The 23,501-nt window shown below is 40.6% G+C and overlaps 1 protein-coding gene across 3 annotated transcripts; it reads left to right on the forward strand.

Annotated features, from left to right (window-relative positions):
- Window positions 1-8,804: 8,804 nt before the first annotated feature.
- Window positions 8,805-22,404, forward strand: EPX (eosinophil peroxidase). Of its 3 annotated transcripts, none has more exons than XM_031966470.1 (14): window positions 8,805-8,953; window positions 9,758-9,809; window positions 10,042-10,122; window positions 10,323-10,416; window positions 11,487-11,662; window positions 11,870-11,993; window positions 12,604-12,733; window positions 14,717-14,923; window positions 16,261-16,576; window positions 17,690-17,850; window positions 19,469-19,724; window positions 20,059-20,229; window positions 21,534-21,771; window positions 22,200-22,404. In XM_031966470.1, the coding sequence occupies exons 3-14, from the start codon at window positions 10,044-10,046 to the stop codon at window positions 22,399-22,401; spliced, it is 2,154 nt and encodes a 717-aa protein (XP_031822330.1). In that variant the 5' UTR covers window positions 8,805-8,953; window positions 9,758-9,809; window positions 10,042-10,043; the 3' UTR covers window positions 22,402-22,404. The 3 variants fall into 3 exon arrangements, with proteins under 3 accessions (XP_031822330.1, XP_031822332.1, XP_031822331.1); XM_031966472.1 differs by having other exon boundaries at window positions 10,326-10,416; XM_031966471.1 differs by having other exon boundaries at window positions 8,818-8,840.
- Window positions 22,405-23,501: the final 1,097 nt, after the last annotated feature.

Here is a 23,501-nt window from a genome sequence, read left to right on the forward strand (position 1 = left end):
CCAGAGTACTCTCTGGTCCTGAGAGAGGTGTGAATTCAGACTAAGCCAGCCCTGAATTCTCATGTGAACTCCAGTGAGTACTTGGATACTTATGAGCTCTCTAAAGGTATGAACACAAGCATTGTTCAATCAGTTCCACTTAGTATCTTGTTTCAGGTTCTGACCCAAAATAATTCTTTCTAAGAGTAAATTAACTCCAATGTCTTAACACTTTGTAAAGTAATGTCTTAACACTTTAGTAAAGATTCCAACAAACACTTTTCTTTCCTTAGGGACAGAAACCCACTCTTGGATGAGATGCAGTATAATCTTATTGCCAGAGATTCTGTTGAGGGTTTGTCAACTGACAGCTTTGGACCAGTGACTTGCATCCAATCTAATCTTCTCACTGCCCTTTTCCTTTGCTCTTCTAATGCTTTTCTAAATATAATAAGATTGCCTAAGCCTACTGACACTGTTAAATTATTCCATCCACAAATTGAAGTGGGTTTCACTAATAAGCTCCAAAAATATGAGGACATAGCATGAAATAATCTATCTCTATTTCCTTGTTCAAAGTCTGAAGATCTCTTAATATAATGCTGCCCTCCTGAATGAAGTTCTGTGCCTTGACTTGGACAAGTTAAAATCCAAAAAGAATAAAAGGAGAAGAGCAGAGCTTTGCTGTTTAGCTGTTTGTTTGTTTTTTCAGCTGTGTCCAACCCTTCTCAATCCTCTTTGGGGTTTTCTTGGCAAAGATAACAGAAGTGGTTCACCGTGTCCTTCTCCAGCTGAGACAAACAGGATTAAGTGATTGGTCCAGATCCACATGATTAGTAAGTGTCTGAGACCAGATTTAAATTCAGGTAATCCTGACTACAGACCCAGCATGCAATGGACTGAGCTATCTAGCTGCCTTTCATTTCCAGTAGTTCAGAATTAATCATAGCCCTGAGGTAGCTCTGTTTGCTTTAATCCACTGGAGAAGAAAATGGCAAACCACTCCAAGTGTCTTTGCTAAGAAAAACCCAAATGGGCTCACAAAGATTCCGATGTGACTGAACCACCAACAACTGGAAATGGGAACTGAAAGTCAGAGACAAGAGAGTGAAATATAGGGCTGCAATTTCTCTCAGCTTGATTCTGAATTTGCACCCTCCACAAGAAACGAACAAGGTGTTTTGCTAATGGCTGCTGGGAATCTAATTTTGATCAGCAGAACAGATCATGTCATGTGAGAGGATGATAATGATACAAAGAGACTGAGAGGCAGTTGCATTTTCAGACTTCTAACTTCTTACCTCTGATTTATTTCATTCCCTATGCAGAATATATATTTTCTAAGCACAGCAAGATTATTATTGTTTAAAGAAAAACATACATTCTTTTGTGAGCAATATCTGTGTCAGTAAATTTGTTTTATGGCCTCCAGACAGATATTTCTAATTTCCCTGGGTTATGTTAGTCTTTCCCTGAACCTTTCAGCTCTACTCAGAGAGTAAGATAAAGATTGTAATAACAAAAAATTCCTTTAATTTATCTAGCATGCTGTGATTCACAGCCTTGGGGGCTAGGATTAACAAGTGTGGGGGCTTTGGAGAACCAACCCACCCTGATGGTGCAGTTCCCTTTAACCTTTTTACAGCCTTTCTGGGTTCCACACTTAAGTGTGGTTCTCAACAGAAAAGTATTTAAAAGTCCCTGCTAACAACATAACATCAGACAGAAAAAGATCAATCATGGGATCTTCTGTCTTCATCTATTCTCACATACTGTGAAAAGGACCAGAAACCTGAGCATATTATTTCTGAGACCCTCAGAATTAGTGTCCTTGCTAGGTAGCGTGAGTTGGATATCAATGGTGAATTTTATGGTATTTTCTACAGTCCTCTACGCATAAACAGGCAGAGCAACCTATGGAAGGACTTAACAACTGAACTGTCTTTCCTGAAACTTCTGGGTTCAGAGAATGTCTGTATTGTCTGGGGGACAATCTAGGCCTAGAAAAAACCCAGATCATTATTTCAGGGGGGCTCCAGCAATGCTTCATTTCATTCATACCTCAACTTTCCAGACTTCTTTTCTTTCTCCTCTCCAATCATTTTACCATTTGCTGCCTTTATTCTTCCATCTCTCTATCCTAACTCTTTTTTATATATTTCTTCTAGGGGAAGGCCAACTAAAGGTGTGGAGAAAGAAGGGAGAAACCAACCCAAATGGCCACCTCTTTTTAGTGGGGAAGGCAAGAATGTTTTTTGTTTTGTTTTGTTCTACATTTGTAAATAAAGTCTTATTATATTTAAATATGCAGAAAAAAAAACCACTAAAAACTTTTTTAGTGCTCCAGATGTACAGAAACTGGTAGTAGGTAGGATTGGGTTGTAGTGTGCCTAGCCCTGTATTAGAATATGAATAAATTAGAATTTATTGATTTTTTGTATTTGATACAGTGTCTGGCTTAGTAAGGGTTTAGGAGAAAGGATGTGTAAATACCCTATTTATCCATCCCTCTCTGTCTGTCTCTATCTATCTCTGTCATCTCTCTGTCTTTTTCCGTCTCTGTCTGTGTGTCTCTCTCTTTCTCTCTCATATCTATTCACCCTTGCCTTAGTCTTTCTTTAAAGAGCTATAGCATGATGTCATTTACTATCCCCTAGGCATTAGAGTCAACCTAATGTATTCTGTCTTCTACACAGGTACTGAACTCTTAAGCATATACCTCTTCAGCATCTACTCCATCCAACCTTAGCACAAAATGAGCTCGCTCTGTCTGTGTCTCTCTCTATCTTGCTCTTTCATCTATGCATCCCTGCCTCTGTCCTTCTCTAAAGAGCTACTGCAGGCGACTTAATAAATCACAGACCTTTGGAAGAATTAATCCAAATGAAAGCTATACTTTTCCTTCTAACCAGAACTTAAATAAAACTTATAACTGGTATTACTTTTCAGAGAATATGTGTACTTTTCTCCTTTCAAAAAAGTTATTATTTTAAAGATTATAGTTTGTATATAGGAGCCACTTATATTCAGACCAATATAGGAAATATTTAAAAACAAGTCACAGAATACAAAGATTATGTTGGTAGGATTATTAAGATGTTTGGTACAGTAGTTTAAAGATCTAATAATAAACCAAGATAAAACTCAATTACCACACTAGAGCTTTTGTGAATGAATGACAAAAAAACATTTTTAAGTGTTTGTTCTGTGCCAAGCACTATGAAACTTGAGAATCCCTGTTTCATACATTGCTGATAATAAATCTGTGAGTGTACCTAGTGTTTTCTGGACCTCAGTTTCCTTGTTATAAAGCCCCATTTGGTCATTGCTTGGGTCCAGATTGACTCAGATTTTATGCAAATAGTGGTCATTTCTGCTTTGGCCAGAAACCCTGAAGATCTTCCCCTCCCAGATTCATTTATTTGTTTACTTATTATTTAGAATTTTTTTTTGGGGGGGGGACTAGGTGAAAGAGGAGATTCTTTGCTTCAATTGCTACCTAATCTTAATCACTGAATGGGTCAAACTGAGACTTGTTGAAGACCTTAGCTTTAAAAGGTCAAGGTCTCCCATTGCATCCAGAGTTATCTTCAGTAGTCTTGATCTATGTCTTGTCACTGGACCTAGATGGTTCTGGAGGGGAAAGTGAGGCAGGTAATCTTGCAGGTAATCACTGAAATCCAATTCATTTGCATGTCATAGCATCATCTCCCTGATGTCACGGTCTTCTTTGAGAATGAAAGACAAACAACAACAAATAGCATGATGTCATTTACTATCCCTTAGGCATTTGAAACAATCTAATGTGCTCTATCTGCTACACAGGTACTGAACTTTTAAGCATCTACTCCAACCTTGGCACAAAATCATCTTTGCCTGTTTGTCTGTCTCTGTCTCTCTATTTCGTCTCTTGCACTCTTTCCCTCCCTCTCTCTATGTATCACTGTTCCTCCATCTCTCTGTCTCTTTCTCTCCCTCTATCTCTATTTCTCTTTTGAGACCGGTTCTTCCAGTCTTGATGGATATGGAAATTTTAACTTGCTCTGTTTCCTGATCAGGCTGGTTCCTTAGGTTTCTTGATGGCTTTCCATTCCCAGAAGTTTGCCACATAAATGTCAGACAACCCAGGTACAAATCAGCTTGAGAGAAGCTCAGAACTCCCAAACTGAAGGAATTCACTAGTCTCAAACTCCCCTAGTAGTAAGCACTATAGCTGTACACCCTCTCTTATTTGGAGGTAGATCAGAAGTTCATGTATGTATCCTTGGCATCCCCAAGACTATTGACTAGCTAACAGACAAAAGCATTTCACTACTATAGTCTTCTAGTGTCACATTTTTAGTGAATATACATAGTCAAGGACAGATCTCTTGAAGCTCTCTAGTAATTGCTTAGGTTTCTCTGCATCAGTCTTGTGACACCTTTAGAGCTGTGATATGTTCCAGACATCAAAAAATTCCTCTCCAGGTGACAAATGGGTCATGTGACTATAATTTGGATCACATGAAATCAAATAGTTTCTGCAGGAACAAAATTAATGCACCTAGGATAAGAAGAGAAGCCAAAACATACAAATACCTAAATTTTTGATCGTATGAACCCAAAAAGCTTTGGCATAAATAAATAGGCCACATGCCTTTGAAAATAGTTTTCATTGTCCATAGCTTGCTCCCAAACCCTGATATATATTATAAATGATATTATGTCTCACAGTCTGAGCCAATGCATGTTTAACCCATCTGGGGGTGATACTGGTCACTGACTTGATCTTATTCAACAGTGAAAAATAAACATTGGCAGTCTTACACTTATCCAGGAAAGATGGAGTTCTACCCAGCACCACTGGACTTGCAGGGGAAACTCCAGTGTTCCTTTGCTTCTCAGAGAACTGCTATCTCAGTCTCCCAGCTCTGTCTTATTTGTGTGAAGCAATGATTAGTATAGGGTTTTAATGTATATAAATTTATCCAATTAAACTCAGTCCAAGTGCCCATTAAGAAAATTCCATCCTGCTGCCTTGACACTATATTTCAATAGATCTTCCTCCTTCAAGCAGGGAAAAATATTATTGCTCACAGATGCATGAACTATTTCCAGTTTCTGTCTTTATGACCAAAGAGATTAAAAAAGGGGGGGGGGAGAGGAAATAAAATAAAATACATTTTAGAATAATTGCTGCTAAAACTATACATTTATAGTTCCTCTGAGAATTAGATATTATTTACTGAACTAAAACCCTACACCTCTAGTCCCAGAGTGAAAAGATTCATTTCAGGTTCACAGACTCATTTCCCCTGTAAGCCACTCCCATTGGGAATGGGCAAATATTTCCAATGTTGTAACTAACAAATGTCCCCATTGTTTTCCTATTCATAATCTCTGAGCATCTGCTCCCGAAGCTGCTTCCTAATGGGGTCATTGAATAGGCTTTATCAAGGTCAGGCCAAATGTAGGGAGAAACTTATCACATCATCATTCCTCACTTTCCAACCTGAATCACTTGGATGTGAATCCCTTGTGTATTCGCATCATTTCTGGCTATGGCCCCTTTATTTTGACTACCTCAACTTTATGGGCTGACCTGAAACATAGAGCCAATGGTTTTAAAAATGAAGTATAGATGTATAACCTCTGTTACACATGCATTAACATGATATTGCCCAAAGAGGAGAGGACTGATGTTGGGGTTACTGGTTATGGAAAAGTAATCCCTTTAAGAAATGTCTTAGTTGATAAAGCTCTAGATCTGCAGGGAGAAAGTTCTAAGTTCGAGTCCTGCTTCAGACACTTACTGTGACCCTGGACAAGTCACAATTTTTGCCTGCCTCAGTTTCCTCAGTTGTCAAATGGAGTGTTGTGAGGATGAAATCAGATAATATTTGTAAAGGACTTAGCCCAATACTTGGCATATAGCAGCTACTTAATAAATATTTTGTTCCTCATTCTGAGCTCACCTATTCTGAACTCACTTATTCATTTAACAGACACAAAGTAAGGCCCATAGAAGTTAAATGGTTTGCCCATGGTTACTGAGGCAGAATTTGAACCCAGGCCTTTAATTCCAGAGTTGATGTTCAATCAATCAATAAGCATTAATAAGCATTTACTGTGTACTGGGCCCCACTGGGCCCCATGCTAAGTGCTTAGGGATACAAAAAGAGAAAAAGACAGTCCTGCCCTCAAGGAAATTTACAGTTTAAAACTCTTTCCACTACACTATAACTTTCTCCATAGCAAATCTTTAAATCTCACTGTTCAGCAGAAAGATTTTAAATGATCTCAGCATGCAGGCTTTAAATTTGCTGCCCAACCCTTGATCAGCTCTTGTATTTTAAGAACTCGTTTCTAAGTTCTCCCCTTATCAATTATTTCTTGGGAATCTTGGAATGACCCAGAGTTCTAAGTAGTTCACAGGTATAATGACTATACTTTAGACTTTTTTTGCATACATTGCTTGGTACATTATGTCCCCTCAACAGAGTCCACAATATAAATATATATGTATGTGTGTATGTGTATGTATATATAAAACATATATGTATGCATACATATATACATGCATGTAGCTATAATATATGTAACATATTACATACTTCAAAATTTAAATTTAAAAGATAAATTTAAATTGGTTTCCACATACTACTTCCTTTAAGCCTCATGACAACCCTATGATTGTGAAAAGAACAACTAGTATTATCCCCACTGGACACATGCAAAAGCTGAGGCCTAGGTATATTAAATGCTTTGCCCAAAGCCATAAAAAAAGTCAGTGGCAGATAAGGAATGGCTGAATAAAATATAGCATTTGAATGTAATGGAATGTTATTTTGCCATAAGAAACAATGACTTATGAAGAATCCAGAGCAACATGGGAAGACTTATATGAACTGATGCAGAGAGAAATTTGTTAAATCAGAAAAACAACCTATACAGTGATTACCACAAAGTAGAGCCATGAAAGGACAAAAAAATAAATAAAACTGAGTGCTGTAGAGTGCTTATTCCTTTCTTTCCAGAAATGGAAGATTATGAGTAGGGAATAATGTGTATTCCATCAGAGAGCTGATAGACTGGTTAGTTTTACTAAACCATCTTTTCTTTTCTTTTTAATTCTTCATTATAAGGGATGACTCAGTGGGCAAGAAAAGGAAAGATATATTCAGAAAATAATTCTGAGGTAAACATAAATTATATCAATAAAAAATTGAAATGAAAATAAAGAAAAGGACAAAAAGAAAAAATGTTAGTGATAGAGTTGGAACTAGACCCTGGGTATCTAATTATTCATTGAAGGTTTTTATCCTGAATCATCATAACCTTCAGATAAGGACATGCTTCTCCATTGAAACATCCTTCTGTTGAACAAAGTTGAATGTGAGCTTTGAAATCCTTAGAAATGAAGTCCTGGACGGACCATTCTATGGCCTTTCTATGGTCCTACCATTTTCTGACCTTTTAACATTTGGGGTTGTCTAATTTCCTTAGCTCGGCAGTAAGTTAGTATCAGATCATCATTCAATTTTCCTATTTTTATGTGTGTGTGGGGGTAAAAGGTTACTTTCTACCCCAATCTCCAACCTTAGGACCTCTTTTCTAGGGAGAGGGGCCTAAGTGCTGGAGAAAAGATAAGATTAGTGTATGCTTTACATTGAACGTTTCTTGTGAAAGTGGGTTGCAGAAGTGGCTATTTCAAGAGACATGTTGAGAAGGCTAGTTGAATGTGGAGGGGGGAGGGTTTGGAAAAGGAATGGGTAGATAAAGCTGGTAACTAGGGCAAATTCAGTTTGAGGAGGCTATGGAAGCATAGATTGTCTCTCAGGAATCCCTTTCTTAGCTTATTACTTATTCCAGGCACTCCTATTTCTTTTCTCCCAGTGGAGCACTCAAGCTCCTGTCTTTGGAGGATCCCAGATCCTTCTCTTCTGGGAGACTATGGTCAGTATGCTGCTTGCCAGCTTGTCCTTTGTCCCTCAATTGCTCCAGGAACTGAACTGCCCTGCTGCCCAGGATCATATCTAACCCACCAGTGAACCCTATGCTCATTTTTTCCTCATCTCACAGAATCCTAGAGATTCTGGATCCTGGAATCCAATGAATTCACTGGAGTCCACTGGAGTGGAATGAATTCACTATTTAAGCTTCAAGGAAAAATCTCACCAACGTCAGAGCTCTGGGTCAAAGCCCCAGTGGCTCCTTCTTAGATTTGGCTCTAGTGTCAGGGATATTTTCCAGGTTGCCATGTAAAATGAATCAAATATATGTCCAAGGGGAAGTGAGGATATAAGACCAAGTTTCCCTTCTCCCCAGAATTCTATTCTCCAGCTTCCCAAGCTTTGTCTCCTTAAGAGCTACCCCCCTCCAGCTGTTAATTGTCTGGGAGGAAGCTGACACTAGAATAGGCAAGGAGATTCATGATCTTGAGTTGTGAAGGATAGGCAGAAAGGGAGGTAAATGGCGGTATCATCAACAGGGCTGGGAAATGCAATGGAGAGAACATTGGATATTACTTCAGAAAATTTGGAGTCCAAATTTAGTTCTTCTCATTACTTGGGTGATCTTAAGTTAAGTCACTTACATATCTTTGTGCCTCAATTTCACCACTATAAAAGGAAGTAGGAGGCTTGGATGCTTTCTAGGGACCCTTCTAACACCAATTGTATGATCCTAGTGGGCCTGAGAACAGGGGGGTGGGACCAGATAACAATCCCAGAGAAACTTCGAGAAAGGAAAGGACCAAAGCTCCACCTCTAAAGGAGGGGCTGCCTTGGCTCCACCCAGAATCTCCTCACCCACTCCCACCCCAACCTCGAGGATTTAAAAATCCCTGTCAAGAGGCTCTTTCAAGAAGGAGCAGATGGAAGGTAAGTTATGGGAACCTCATTTTTCTGAAGGGAATTTGGAGTGAGGACAGAAGAGGGGATGCTCTGAGAGTGAGGTGACTGACAGATCTTTTGGCAGGACCCTGGACATATTGGTAAGAATTCAGTTGGGAGATCTGGATGTGAATATTTGCTCTTTTGAATGATTCTAGCTAATGAATCATTTATCCCAAAGAGCTTCAATTTGTTCATCTTTAAGTGGGGAATAACAAAATTTGCAATCAATGTCACAAGGTGGCAGTTAAGAACAAATGAAATAATGTGTATGAAGTATTTTATAAACCTTAAAGTATATTATGATTGCAAAGAGTTGTATTATTGTTATTGTTGTTGTTGTTTCAGTTATATCTGACTCTTTTTGATCCCATTTGGAGTTTTCTTGGCAAAGACACGGGAGTGGTTTGCCATTTCCTTCTCCAGCTCATTGTACAGATGAGGAAACTATTGATATCCCCAGGTTCACAGAGCTAGTGAGTGTCTGAGGCCAGACTTGATCTCAAGTCTTCTTGATAGCCCTATGCTCTATCCACTGTACCATCTAACTGCCTCATTGTTATTATTACTAAGATAACATGTAATCTTGTAAAAGTAACATAATAAGCAATATTATTACACAACATGTAATAATATATAATTATATAAAAATAATATAATATGTAATACTTTGTAGTTGTGTAAAAGCAACATAGTGTCACATGTAATATAATATGTAATCATGTAAAAGTAACCCATGAGCTGTGAGATCATAGGTGAATCATTTGCCTTTCCCTTTTTATTTTGTTTTTTAATGTTCCAAACTCAGAATCCCATCAAAATTTATAGTTAGGAGAAATGTCCTAATGTTCATCACAATCATCATTTAACTTCTTTTTCCTTTTTATTATTTTTTAACTTTGCAGAGTGGAAGTAGTTCCTTAGTAAGCTCTTAAAGTAAAACTGACTGTTGTCCAGGTAAGGGGAGAGGGAGAGATGGTGGGTGGGAGTGTGGTGGGAAGGCTAGAATTGAAATGTTAAGGCAAGGGTCAAAGTCCCAGCTCTGCTCTGTGACCTTGGGCTTTCTTGGCCTACAAATCTACTCATTTGTAAAATTGGTGATTTCTAAAGTCCCTTATAGCTTATGGTCTCTTGCGTATTTGATATCCTTAAATGAGACCTCTGATCCTAGAATGGGGGTCTCTTTCAGATATGAAGCTGCTTCTGCCCCTTGTGGGGCTCCTGGCCATGCTGACTCTGTCCCAGGCCTCAGAGAGCACCACCTTCCCTGGTAATTAGTCACTTGGGCACCAGAATGGGGTCGGGAGGGAGAGGGATGAAGGAGGGGACTTTTCCTACTGTATGTCTCACATTACCTTGGGGAAGAAGGGGAGGCAGGATCCCAAGCCCAAGATCAAGAGTCTAAACCCCGAAGGGGAGGGGTGGTGATCCATGGAACCTGATTGACCCCTCCCTTTATTCTCTGGACAGCAGTCACTAGTAAAGTGGAGACTTCGGTGCTGATGAGCTGCTTGGAAGATGCAAAGCGACTAGTGGACAGAGCCTACAAACAGACCCGAGAAAGGTGAATAATATGAAACAGTGCACAGTAATTGGAATCAGGCAGGAAGAGAAGAGGATGGGGAAGGGGGAGAGAGGGAAAGAAGAGGAGTCAAAAAATCAGATGTTAAACTATGGACCAAGCTGAGGCCATTACCATGTCCATCTCCCTTCCTCCAGACAGGATGTCTTCTTGAATATGTGAGGTCTACTTGTATTTGGAAAAAAACTGGAACAGAAAGTGCCTGACTTTGTCCATATATGTCTATTTATACCTTGATCTGTCTGTCTATCCATGCCCCTCCCCTAGTCCTTGAATGTTGCTCAGACCCCTGCTGTCTGCTACCCCTTCATCTTTTCTCTCCCTTCATCTTCTCTCTGCTGGATGGAGCCTATGAGAAGACCTAAATTCAAATCTGGTCTCAGACACATACTAGCTGTGTGACCCTGAACAAATGAGGAAGAGCTGAATTCATATGTTTAACCTTAGATACTTCTTGGTTATATGACCCTGGGTCAATCAACTAACTTTTTTTGGCCTCAGTTTCCTCATCTGTAAAATGGGGATAATAATAGCACTTATCTCCCAGGGTTGTTGTAAGAATTAAATGAGACAAACCTGCCTCAGTTTCCTCAACTACAGAATGAGGATAATAATAATACCTCCTCACTCTAGTGATTGTGGGGATTTAGCTGTAAAGCACTTGGCACAGAACAAATGTTTATTCTCCCTGTGATACACTTGGCTCTTTTCATCAATGAAATGATTCAGAGCAATCCCAATAGACTTGTGATGGACAGAGCCTTTTGCATCCAGAGAGAGGACTATGGGGATTGAACGTGGAGCACATGTTCACCTCTCTTGTTGTTTGCTTGCTTGCTTTTTTCTTTCTCATTTTTTCTCTTTTGATCTGATTTTTCTCACATTTAACCTGTATTAGATTACTCACTGTCTAGGGAAGGGAAAAAGAAAAATTTGGAATAAAAGATTTTGCAAGAGTGAATGTTGAAAACTATCTTTGCATGTATTTTGAAAAATAAAAATCTATGATTATTTAAAAAAATGTTTATCCCCTCCCTCATTCTCTGCCATAGCGTAAAGCGGAGACTTCAGAGTGGAACTGCGAACCCCATGGACCTCCTAGCCTACTTTAAGCGGCCAGCAGCTGGGACCAGAATGACTATAAAAGCTGCTGAGTACATGCATGTGGCCCTGAATCTGCTGGAGGAGAAACTTCAGCCCCAGTACCCTGGAGCCTTCAACCTTACAGGTTCTGCCCTGGTCTAGTCCAACCTCTCCTCTCCCCTCTTGGAGTTCCATGGGCTTTCCCCATCCATTACCTCAATGTGAAGTCTAGAGCCAGGAGTCTCAAGAAGTTGAGGCTGGTATTGGGGGAACTAAAGAAAAGATTGATTGGGTGGGAAAGAAGGAAATAGTCTCCCTTCCCTTCAGCCCCTCTTCTCCCTGTCCTTCCCAGATGTGCTGACCCCATCCCAGCTGGACCTGCTGTCCAACATCAGTGGTTGTGCCTCTCAGGAGAAAGAAGTGAAATGTGATCAAGACAATAGATTCCGCACCATTACTGGGAAATGTAATAACAGGTAAGGGAGGGGAGGGACTGGCAGGGACTGCTCTCTCAAGAGCTTTTCCCGTTCCCCTTTGGATCTATTAGACTGGAAGCTTCTCCAGGGCAAGGATGGTCTTGATATATTTTATTATATGGAGCAGCTAGGTGGCATCATAGTACACAAAGCATTGAGCCTGGAAGACCTGAATTCAAATGTGACCTTAGACACTTCTTGACTATGTGACCCTGGGCTAGTCAATTAACTTTTTTTGCCTCAGTTTCCTCATCTGTAAAATGGGGATAATAACAGCATTTATCTCCCAGAGTTATTATAAGGATTAAAAGAGATAAAAAATTGCAAAGCACTTAGCACATAGCTTATTGCATAGTAAATAATACTTAACAAACGCTTTATGTATTCTTTCCCTAAGAACTCTCTTTTCCCATATTATTGGTAAAAAGATCCTGACTCTCTTTCTGACCTTTCATCTTTTCTCTTCCTCTCTTTCCCTCTTGATCACTTGTCCATTCAAAATACATACATAAACACATACATGCATACACATATAAACACACCTACATGGACATATATTTGGTTACATGGGCATGCATGCATGCATATATACATACATTATTGTTTCCAGGAGGAATACTTTGTTGGGAGCATCTAACCAACCGTTGGCCCGATTGCTACCTGCAGAATATGAGGACAGATTCTCTCTCCCTTTTGGTTGGACTCCTGGAGGGAGGAGGAATGGCTTCATTCTCCCACTGGTAAGGCTGAAGGGCAGCTAAAGCTTTGTTAGCCCTGCAAGACTTAACTTCTTTTCCTAAACACCTGGTAGGTTCAGGGCCAGGAAAAGGATTCTACTCCATTTATTTCCTCTTTTCTTTCCCCCTTCAGAGCCCAGTCTAGCAATACAATAATAGCCAGCATTTATAGAGGGCTTTGAAGTTGGCAAAATGCCTTTTTTGTATAAATATTATCTCATTGGAGTCTCTCAATAACGCTTGAAGACAGGTGATATTATTATCCCCATATTATAGATGATGACACTGAGGCTGGGAGAGCTTAAGTGATTTGCTCAGGGTCATACAACTATGAAATGTTTGAGCTTGGAGTGGATGAGTATGGGAATCTCTGGTGTCTGTTGGCCTATGGTGTTAAGGACAATGACTAAAAAGACTTTATCTCCAAGACAAGAGTAGAGGGGAGGTAGAGACAGAAAGGAATGCAAAATATAGTGAAAAGAAGCTGCTTCCTGAAAGAGGAGAGTGGTGAGCACAGCTGATAATTAAAAATTTTGTGGTAAGAGGCAAAAAAAAAAAAAAATTCACTTTAAAGTCGGGAAGACAGACCTCCTAGGACATAGTAGAAATGGGCTTAACCCTGTGGCTTATCTAGTAGTTTTGATTCTAATATAATGCAAACTAATCAAATTCATTTGGATTCAATAAGCATTTATGAACTACTTACTAGCATTATGTATGTAAAGTCGAAAATGAAAAAGTCCCTTTCCTCAAGGAGCTTATATTTTAGATTTAGTGACATAGGTGAGAAAGTAATCAGCAGCATCTAACATGCCAGTGGGGTATCCCGCAGTTGGTGATGTCTTCCACCCATCCTGGTGATGCAAGTCTAGAACTTGGGAGAGGGATTGGAACTAGATGGGAAGATCTGGAAGTCACGGGCAAAGGAAATGATAAGGGAAGGTGGCTGATGAGGTCACAATGAAAGCAGGTATAGAGAAATAGAGCCTCAAGTTATAGCTAGGATTAGGGGGACTCGGCAGAGGATGTTAAAAAGGAATGATAAAACATGCTAGAGATGGACTAGGAGGAACCAAAAGCTAAGAGAAGAGTGAGTATGCATGAGTGACCCACAATGTCATTAAGAGGTCAAGAAAAATGAGGATTGGTGTTAGTAATTCAGAGATCCAGGGACAGAGATGATTTTTTCTGAAATCAGCTGTGAAAGGAAAGAGAGAAACAGGACAATGTTGTTGGGCCTTATTTTTCAGTCTTGTCTGACCCTTCATGACCCTATTTGGAGTTTTCTTGGCAAAGACACTTGAGTGCTTGGCATTTCCTCCTCCAATTCATTTTACAGAAGAGGAAATAGGTTAACAGAGTTAAATGATTTGTCCAGGGTCATAGAGCTAGTAATTGTGTGAAGCAATATTTAAACTCAGGAAAGTGAATCTTGCTGACTTCAGGCCCAGCACTCTTTTCACTCAGCTGCCCTAAACAATAGCTTCCTATTTTAAATACTTATTCTTGCTAAGAATGAGAACAGCAACATATCTTTTCACCTACCTGTTTATCTTTCTCATCAACAGCATCCTTGTCCCCCTTAAGGCTTTGGATTTATGGAAGTATCTAGAGTGTTGGAGCTGAAGAGGGAAGCCAAGTTTTAACTTTCTCAGACCCTAGAGAGGGGAGTTCAAAAGGGAAGAGGGCTGTGGGCAAACAGTATTCATTCCTGAACCCCAAGTATTGGTAGTACTAATTATCCCTATCGCTTTGGGACCAACGTGGTATCCTCTAAATTCAGACACACATATAGGACTTCACCCTACTTGCTTTACTCTGGTTATAGCTCTGGGGTCAAGGAAAAGACTGGAGATTCATGAACTCAAGATCAAGGAATCCAGTTTTCTGTACTTCACATAGGTCCTCCCTTAAATAGGTCTCCCTTTGGGAGACTCTGGATAAATCATCAACTCCATTGCACTAACTCGATCTTTTCTGTCCCAGGTCCGAGATGTCTCCAACCAGATTGTCCGCTTTCCTGAGGGAAGGGTCACCTTGGACCAGGAGAGGGCACTCATGTTCATGCAGTGGGGTCAGTTCATTGATCATGACTTGGATTTCAGCCCAGAGTCTCTAGCCAGGGTGGCTTTCACCAGGGGGATTGACTGTGAGAGGAGCTGTGCCCGGATAATTCCTTGTTTCCCTATCCAGGTATGACTCTTGAGGAAAAAGAGATAATACAATGTAGGGCCTAGCTATTGACACTTTTGTGGTGAATACTATATGAGGCCTTTACAGAGCTGGGGTTGCTAAAAAAAAAAAAAAAAAAAAAAAAAAATAAGGCATAGCCTTTTCTCTGAAAGAGTTTATAGTCTGGTTTGGGAGACAAGAGAAAAAAGTGGAACAGGGAAGGAATAATTTAACACAGTCTATGATCCATTCAGTCACTCAATTTATAATCATTCAACTCAGTGCCAGAAACCATGCTAAGCACTATACAATGAGAGTACAATCAGAGAGATATAAAAATGAGAGTATCCCTAGCCTCAAGGAGAAATATAGTTAATATAAAATATATCAACATAAACATACATAATTGAGTATATAGAAAATAAAATACAAAATAAATAAATTGGGGGGTGGGGAGCAATAGTAGCTGGAAGATATCAAAAAACTTCATAGAAAAGGTGTAGCTTAAATAGGATTTTATGGGAAATACAAGATTTTTAGAGGTGGAAGCAGCTCAACTCAACAGCCATTTATTAAACACCTATTGTATGCTAGGGATACAAAGAACAGCAAGAAATAGTCCTAGTTCTCAAGGATTTCACAGCCTAATGCAAAACAACAAATAAAATATTTTGTAGTATAGTCATTTGGGTTGTGCGACCCCATTTGGGATATTCTTGGCAGAGATACTGAATTGGTTTAACATTTCCTTTTCCAGTTTATTTTACAGATAAGGAAACTTGAGATAAACAGAATTAAGTGACTTACTCAGGGTCACAGTTAGTATCTGAGGTCAGATCTGAACTAAGAAGATGAATCTTCAGGATTAACAATTTATCCATATAGGCAAAATTAGAGAGAGAGACAGAGAGATGAAAGAGATAGAGAGAAACAAAGAAGAAAGACAGAGAAAGAGAGAGAATGAACTACAACAGGCATCATCAATCCCATTTTACATATAAAGAACCTAAGGCTCAGAAAAAAATTTTGCCAAGAGTCATAGTCAAGTGTCAGAGACAGGATTTGAACCCAGAACTTTCCCATCTCCACATCTAACAAATCTTGCATCTTGGAACCCCACTACTAAGTCATTTCATCTCTCTAGCTTTAAGTTTTCTTTAAAACGAAAGGGTTGGACTGGATTTAACTTCTGGTTCTAATGTTCTTCGAGAAGAGTAATAAAATTGAGTTAGTAAGGACAGTCATCTTAGAGGAGCTAAATTTTAAGCTGGGTTCTTAAGGCAGACAACAGAGAGAATGGAATCCTCTGTTGGGAGTGAAGGCAGACTCTAGTCCTATCCACCTTCTTCTTTCTACAGATCCCACCAAATGACCCTCGGATTACTAATAGGAGGGACTGTATCCCTTTTGCCCGCTCTGTACCTGCCTGTGCCAAGAGGAATTGTGTCCTCAATCAGATCAATGCACTTACCTCCTTTGTGGATGCCAGCATGGTATATGGTAGTGAAGATGCCCTTGCCGCCCGACTCAGGAACACATCCAATCAACTGGGGCTGATGGCTGTCAACACACGATTCCAAGACAATGGGAGGGAACTTCTGCCTTTTGACAACCTAGAGGAAGATTTTTGCAAGCTCACCAATCGAAATGCTCAAATTCCCTGTTTCCTGGCAGGTCAGGCACATGGATTTAGGAGGAAGGGCTTGGGAACAATTCTTGTAAGGAGTTGCCAGACTTTTAGGGCCACAGAGAAAAAATGCATGCTCTTTATCAATGTGGTTATCCTACAGGTTCCAGTTATGTCACTCAAATTTTTGATGGTTTTGAGATGCAGTATGATATATAAAAACAAGTATGGTGTGTCAGAAAGAACTCTGGGTCTGGAGTCAGGGAATGTGGGGGCAAATCCTGGCACTGTATTTTCCTATATGAGCTTGGGAAATTCATTTTCCTCATATATAAAACAGAGGATTGGATGAGATACTTTCACATTCTTAATGCTATGTAACTCTTTATTTTGCATATGTTATGGCTAAACGGACAGAGAATAATGTCCCTGCCAGAGAAAAAATGTACACATTTACTGAAGTGCTGTATGTCTGCTAAATTATGACTATTGTCCCTAGAATTTAGTTATAAAAATAGTCCCATTTCACAGCAAAAAAAATTTTAAGGAACAAACATACTAATCTGTGACTCATTCATGCCCTTTTCCATCTGTACAAAGATATGGACTATATATTTATTTTTGTTCATCTCTGTTTTTTGCCCTTGTTACTGAAGAATACAGAATGAAGACATCAAGTTACAAGTTTAAGAAAAGCCTAAGACTATTGTATAGCAATTGGAGGCAAATTATAATTCACTGGGACTTCACAGTCAAGAGTCAAGGCTTCAAAACTCATTCATGCCCATTTTCATTACAATTTCTCCTAATTGTGCACCTAAGCCCTAGTCATTCTCACAAGTTACATGAAGATTTCTCTTCCAGAATCTAGACTATTAGATTTTGCATGAATACACAGACCCAAACACTTGTTGAATCTCTTAGGACCCAGCTCTGAGCTCATTGGGTGTAAACTTGCCCTTAGAAATCTACTCTCTCCTTTCAGACCCCCAGGGTTTGATGGAAAGAATCTCACTATTTAGCTGGAGAAATAGTCTCAGAGAGATAGGAGTTTGCCTGAGATCACAGAGAAAGTTCCAGGTCTAAACAAAGGGCCTCCATTGGGCAGTGAATGTTCTTGGGAGGGGTCTGATGGTTATTTGAATTTGGGATTTTCAAAGGTGACAGTCGAGCAAGTGAAACCCCAAAACTAACAGCAATCCATACTGTCTTTGTGCGGGAGCACAATCGGCTGGCTAGGGAGTTGAAACGACTAAATCCTCAGTGGAGTGGAGAGAGACTGTACCAGGAGGCTCGGAAGATTATTGGAGCCATTGTCCAGGTAAGTACTGCTGAGTGACCACCATCATTCCCAGGGTGAGAAGCCAAGTTGATTCAAAACAGAGGTAACAGAACTCTTTTATAGCCTGGAAAGGACTTATAATGGAATACATGTAACCACCTAATTGGGTACAAATGGTAAAAGTAGTACAAAAATCTTGTATTAGGAGACAGAAAACCTTGAGTCCTAGATTCATACTTGCTCTTAATTTCACTATGTGATCTCTTCCCCATGGAAGATAATAAATCTTTCCCAGGTTTGGAAATAAGCAATTGATTATAGGTGTGGAGATTACTTTGAAAAAAAAAAAGTGCTATACAAATGGGAAAAAGAATAGTTCAAATTGTTTAAATCTTTCTAAATTCCACTCTTCTTGCCACTTTCCTCATTTCTGTCAAGGACATTATAATATACAGTCAATCAGTTCAAGACCTCAGTGCCATTCATTTTAATGTAACTTTTATTTTACTTTAAAAAAAAGTTAATAAGCATTAAATTTTGCTGTCACTTCCCTTCCCCATCATGGAAAAGAAAAAAAAAACAAAACTAATTTATATAATCAATTCCTGATTGACCATATCCAAAAATGTATGTCTCCTTTTGCATTTCTCTGTGAGGAGGTGAATAGTATTCTTCATCATCAGCCCTCTATAAGTGTGGTTGGTCATTGCACTGAAAAGTGTTCTTAAAACTTCCAAAGTTGTCTTCACAGTTTTGTTGTACAAATTATTAACCTGGCTCTGCTTCATTTTATATCAGTTCATACAAGTCTTCCCATTTTGTTTTGAAACTATCCTATTTGTCATTTTTTATGGCACAATGGTATTCAATTATACTCAATTATGTTTAGTTATTCAATCATGGATATCCCCTTTAGTTACCATTTCCTTACCACCATAAAAAGAACTGCTATGTATTTTTTAATATGTGTCTTTTTCTCCTTTCTTTGATCTTCTTGGGGAATAAGCTTGGTATTGGTATCACTGAGTCAAAAGTATGCAGTTTAATGACTTAAGAACACAGTTCCAAAGTGTTTTCCAGAATGACTGTACCAATTCACACAATGTGTCTGTTTTCTCACAGTTCCTTCCACACTTGTCATTTTCCTTTCTTGTTACCTTTGACAATGCCATGCTTCTTAATTGACATCCTTGGCTTTAAGTTTCCCCACTCTCCGATCCATTCTGCACACTATTGCCAAAATAATATTCCCCAAATATGGGTGTGACCCTGCCCCTTCCCTGTTGAAGTTCTGTTAACTCCCCATTCCTCCTAGGAATTCTCTCACTCAATGTCTATCTCTTAGCATCCCTACCTCCTTCAAGGTTCTGTTCAGGTGCTCTCTCACTGATCCCCTCAGGATATTTTTTTGCATTTATTTTGTATATAAATATTTGTTATTTGCTTATCAGTGTACACACTGTTTCCTTCTAAGAGTATAAGCTTTTTGAAGCCAGGGACAGTTTCATTTGTGTTTTTCTATTCCTAGTATTTAGTGACTCAGATGTACACAGTAGGCTTTTAAATGCTTGCTGAATGAAAAACACTGAACGCATGAACAAATGAATTCAGGGTATAGGAAATGGAAGATTATTCCTTTGGTTGTTTTCTCTTCTAGATCATAACCTACAGAGACTTCCTCCCCCTGGTTCTGGGAGAGGCTAGGGCTGCCAGAACTCTGGGTCCCTACAAGGGCTACTCTCCTCAAGTGGATCCTCGTGTCGCTAACGTCTTCACTTTGGCCTTCCGTTTTGGTCACACACTGATCCAGCCCTTCATGTTCCGCTTGGGCAACCAGTACCAGTCCTTGGGACCCAATTCTCGAGTCCCTCTTAGCACTGTCTTTTTTGCCAGCTGGAGGGTTGTAAATGAAGGTAATTGTGATTATTGGCTTGGATTATTAGAGATTTCTGCTCAAGGGGGCAGATGGGAATGGGCAAGATTCAATGGATCATGCAGACTTCTTCTGAGAGAACAGACAAGGTTTCCCTGAACATCGGTGGGGCATGTACCATTGCCCTCCACTGGCTAACCACCGCACCCCCATCCCCCATGAAAGTTTTCTTTTCTATGGAGGCTAAGTATTGCTAGACCAATGATGAGTGAGGTTTTTAGGTTACCATGGCTACAGATCCTACTGAGGTCCCTCTTCACACTGCTACCCCCAGGGGTAAACATCAGTTCCATTCGGTTCTTGGTCTCTCCCAGGTGGAATCGACCCCATTCTCCGAGGCCTCATAGCCAATCCAGCCAAACTGAACCGCCAAAATGAAATACTGGTGGATGAACTCAGGGACAAGTTATTCAGACAGTTTAGGCGCATTGGGCTGGACTTGGCCGCTCTCAACATGCAACGCAGCCGGGACCATGGTCTCCCAGGTAAGAGGACTAGACCATCCTTATGTTCATATTGGGATTCAAAAGGCAATCACAGGGCAGGAGAGGCTTTGGCATCTGGGTTAGCTCAGGCAAAAGTTCTCCCCTCAGATCTCCATTCTACTTACCAGCAATGTTCTACTTGACCTTCAGTACTTCCTAACTCAGGCTGCTTAAAGCATTTTATCAAGGGGCTTGATCCATAATTCTTTCCAAAATGCACAGGGGATAGAGAAAATAGTGGGTCAAACCTTTGGCCATTAATGACATTGGGATAGCTTACTGAGCTCCAGCATCCCATCCTGTGAGGAAGGAAAGAAGGGGGGGAGGAAGGGAGGGAAAGAGAGACAAGCAGACAGAGACAAAGAGAAAAAGACAAAGAGATAGAGAAAGGAGGGAGGGGAGGATGTTCTCCATTCATCTTATTGGTGGCCTATGTTGGAGAAATGGAGAGAGGTAGCTGCTTGGGTCCTCTTGAGCTAAAGACTTGGGAGGGGACCTCTGTTGTTTCCTGCTCCTTCCAGCTTCCCCTCCTCTCACAATTTTTCTAATCTCCATTCTTGTAGTCTCTGTAGTCTCCTCTGGTCAGTCAGGGCTTCATTCTTTTGTTTTTTAGGGACACAGCTGTAGCCCATATAGTAATCTTGTTCCCAGGTTCATGCATTCAGGCAGTTGCCCAAGATGAACACTGGATCCAAGCCTGGCCAAGCCAACTCCTTTCCTGAGTGGGCTCTGCTGGGCTTTGACCCTTGAGAGATGAAGTTCTTAGATTCAATTTGTATCAACAGAGATATCCATAGCTTGATACAGTGTGGGGAAAGTGATCTGGTACTAGAGGACCTGCTTTTATAGGTTAGCTCTGCCAGTATGTGTAACTGTGGGCAAGCCTACAGTCTTCCGGTAATAAAAATTAGGATATTGCATCAAATAAATCTCTTGCATTCTTAAGTCTGTGATTCTAGAGTTGCAAAACTTTTTGACTCTTCTCATCTACATTATTCTTTATGTCCAATTACCTTGCAGCATAATGGTCATTAGGCACACAGCTATGGGTCAGGTGAACATAATCATATACATTGTGATTACATAAGCAGGTGTTCAAATTTGTGCATGCTAATTGCATAGAATTTAACGAGACTAGCAGACTTGTGCAAGGTGGCTGTGCTTTCCCAGAATAGTGAAATCAGTACTGGAAGGCAGGGAACTCTGTATTCAAGCCCAGAGTTGGAAGATTCACTTCTCTCTGAGAGTGAAGCTTGGTGGGAGATAAAGAGGTGGGACTGGAACTATTTCCTTCTTGCTTCTAGGATACAATGCTTGGAGGCGCTTCTGTGGGCTTTCCCAACCTCAAAATTTGGCCCAACTTGCCGCGGTTCTGAATAACACCAATCTGGCAACCAAGTTCATGCGTCTGTATGGGACTCCTGACAACATTGACATCTGGATTGGAGCCGTTGCTGAGCCCCTTTTGCCTGGGGGCAGAGTAGGACCTCTCTTGGCCTGTATTTTTGAGAATCAGTTTAGAAGGGCAAGAGATGGAGACAGGTGAGTGCTCTTTGTTTAAAGGAAGGAAGAGGGGAAAATTAGGTGACGTAGTGGATAGGGCACCAGCTCTGAAGTCAGGAGGACCTGAGTTCACATCTGACCTCAGACACTTACCATTCCTGGCTGTGTGACCCTAGGCAAGTCACTTCATCCCAATTGCCTCAGCCAAAAAAAACACACACTAAAGGAAGAAGAGAACACCAAAACTCTCACCCAAAAATTAGAGAGAGGAATGAAAGCAATTGATGGGCCTCATTTCTTTTGAACCAGAAAGACCAGGGCAAGCCCAAATGGCAATTCTGGCCCTTAGGTGGGCCTTCCATCCAAGAACAAATTTCCCACCTCCATCCCTGCTGCTAATTATGCCTTTGGGATTTTGTGTGGTTGTTCCCTTCCACCTCACCTGACCAGAACCACTTTCTTTGAAGGTTCTGGTGGGAGAACCAAGGTGTCTTCACCGAGAGCCAGCGCCAGGCCTTGAGCACAGTCTCCTTATCTCGGATTATCTGTGACAACAGCGGCATTAACACTATCCCCCAGCGCATCTTCAGGGCCAATACCTACCCAAGGGATTTTGTGAATTGTGCGAGTATCCCCCAGCTGAACCTCTCAGCCTGGAGAGGCAGATGAGGACCGTGCAGGTAAAAAGAGTTTGGACTCTTCCTCTCTGCTAGTGAGCAGAGTCCCCAGGCTTCTGGAGGAGGGAAAGGACTGAGGGTCACACTCTGAATGAATAGGAGATTTTCTCCTAGGGGATGACCACTGGGGCTGCTGTTGGTCAACTCCAAGATCTAGGATTTGGGTGAAAGTCAGACACTCAGACTGCCTCATTTCCAGATTCGTTGGCTGACTACATTTTCAATCATTTCTGCTTATTCCCACAGAAGTCTGTCCAAGGCTCCTTCCTTGGGGACAGGGCAGTCAGAAGCATCCAGGAGGAGCAGCCCTTTCTCCATATAGTCCCACTTCTTGCTGATGCTTTCACTGGCTTCACTCTCAGAGCCAAGCTTACTGCTCAGGATTGGCAGTATGAGTTCCCTGGGTACCATTAGTTGCTGCCTTCTGGTATCTAGCTTTTACCCCAGGTTCCCAGATGCATGGGCCTGGGAAGTCATGCTAAGATTAATGGCTATGGATCCTGGACTTGCAGAAATCTTGACGTCCCAGGCCAGAGATGGAGTTGACAGTGGGTTCCCTGGCCCTAAAGTACAAAAGTCTCTTTTTCTAGATCTCCAAGAGTCAGACATCTCACAGTGCCAGATTCCTGCAAGATCCCTACTCTGGGGCTAAAATCTGTTCTTGGCCAGTGAGCCAATTACATCCTGCTTCTGTCAATAAAGCACTGCTAAAAGCACAATTGTCACTATTTGTGTGCTTGGGGAAGGACATTCTCACAATCCAGGAGGGGTCGAAGGGAAGAGAGGGAATAAGTTCAGAAGGGAGAAAAGGAAGGGGGAAAGCAAGACAGAATTTAAGTGCTCTATGTGTGAGACATTAGCTATGCACAGCCTTCAGTTAAGGTGATATGGCCAATCACTTATCCTTGGAAAAAGTGCAGAATGTCTTATTTTCTATGACTAATGGGCTGATTCGACCAGAAAAAAAGTGGTTGAAGGCCAAGAACATTACAGATGGTTGCTGCTGTGGAATTTCCCTATTTCTCAGTGAAAGAGAGCTGTACCTTTTTTACCTATAGGCTCCCTAACTGAGCAACAAGCCCACACTGAGAG

The sequence above is a fragment of the Sarcophilus harrisii genome, chromosome 4 (assembly GCF_902635505.1).
Source record: "Sarcophilus harrisii chromosome 4, mSarHar1.11, whole genome shotgun sequence".
NCBI lineage: Eukaryota > Metazoa > Chordata > Mammalia > Dasyuromorphia > Dasyuridae > Sarcophilus > Sarcophilus harrisii.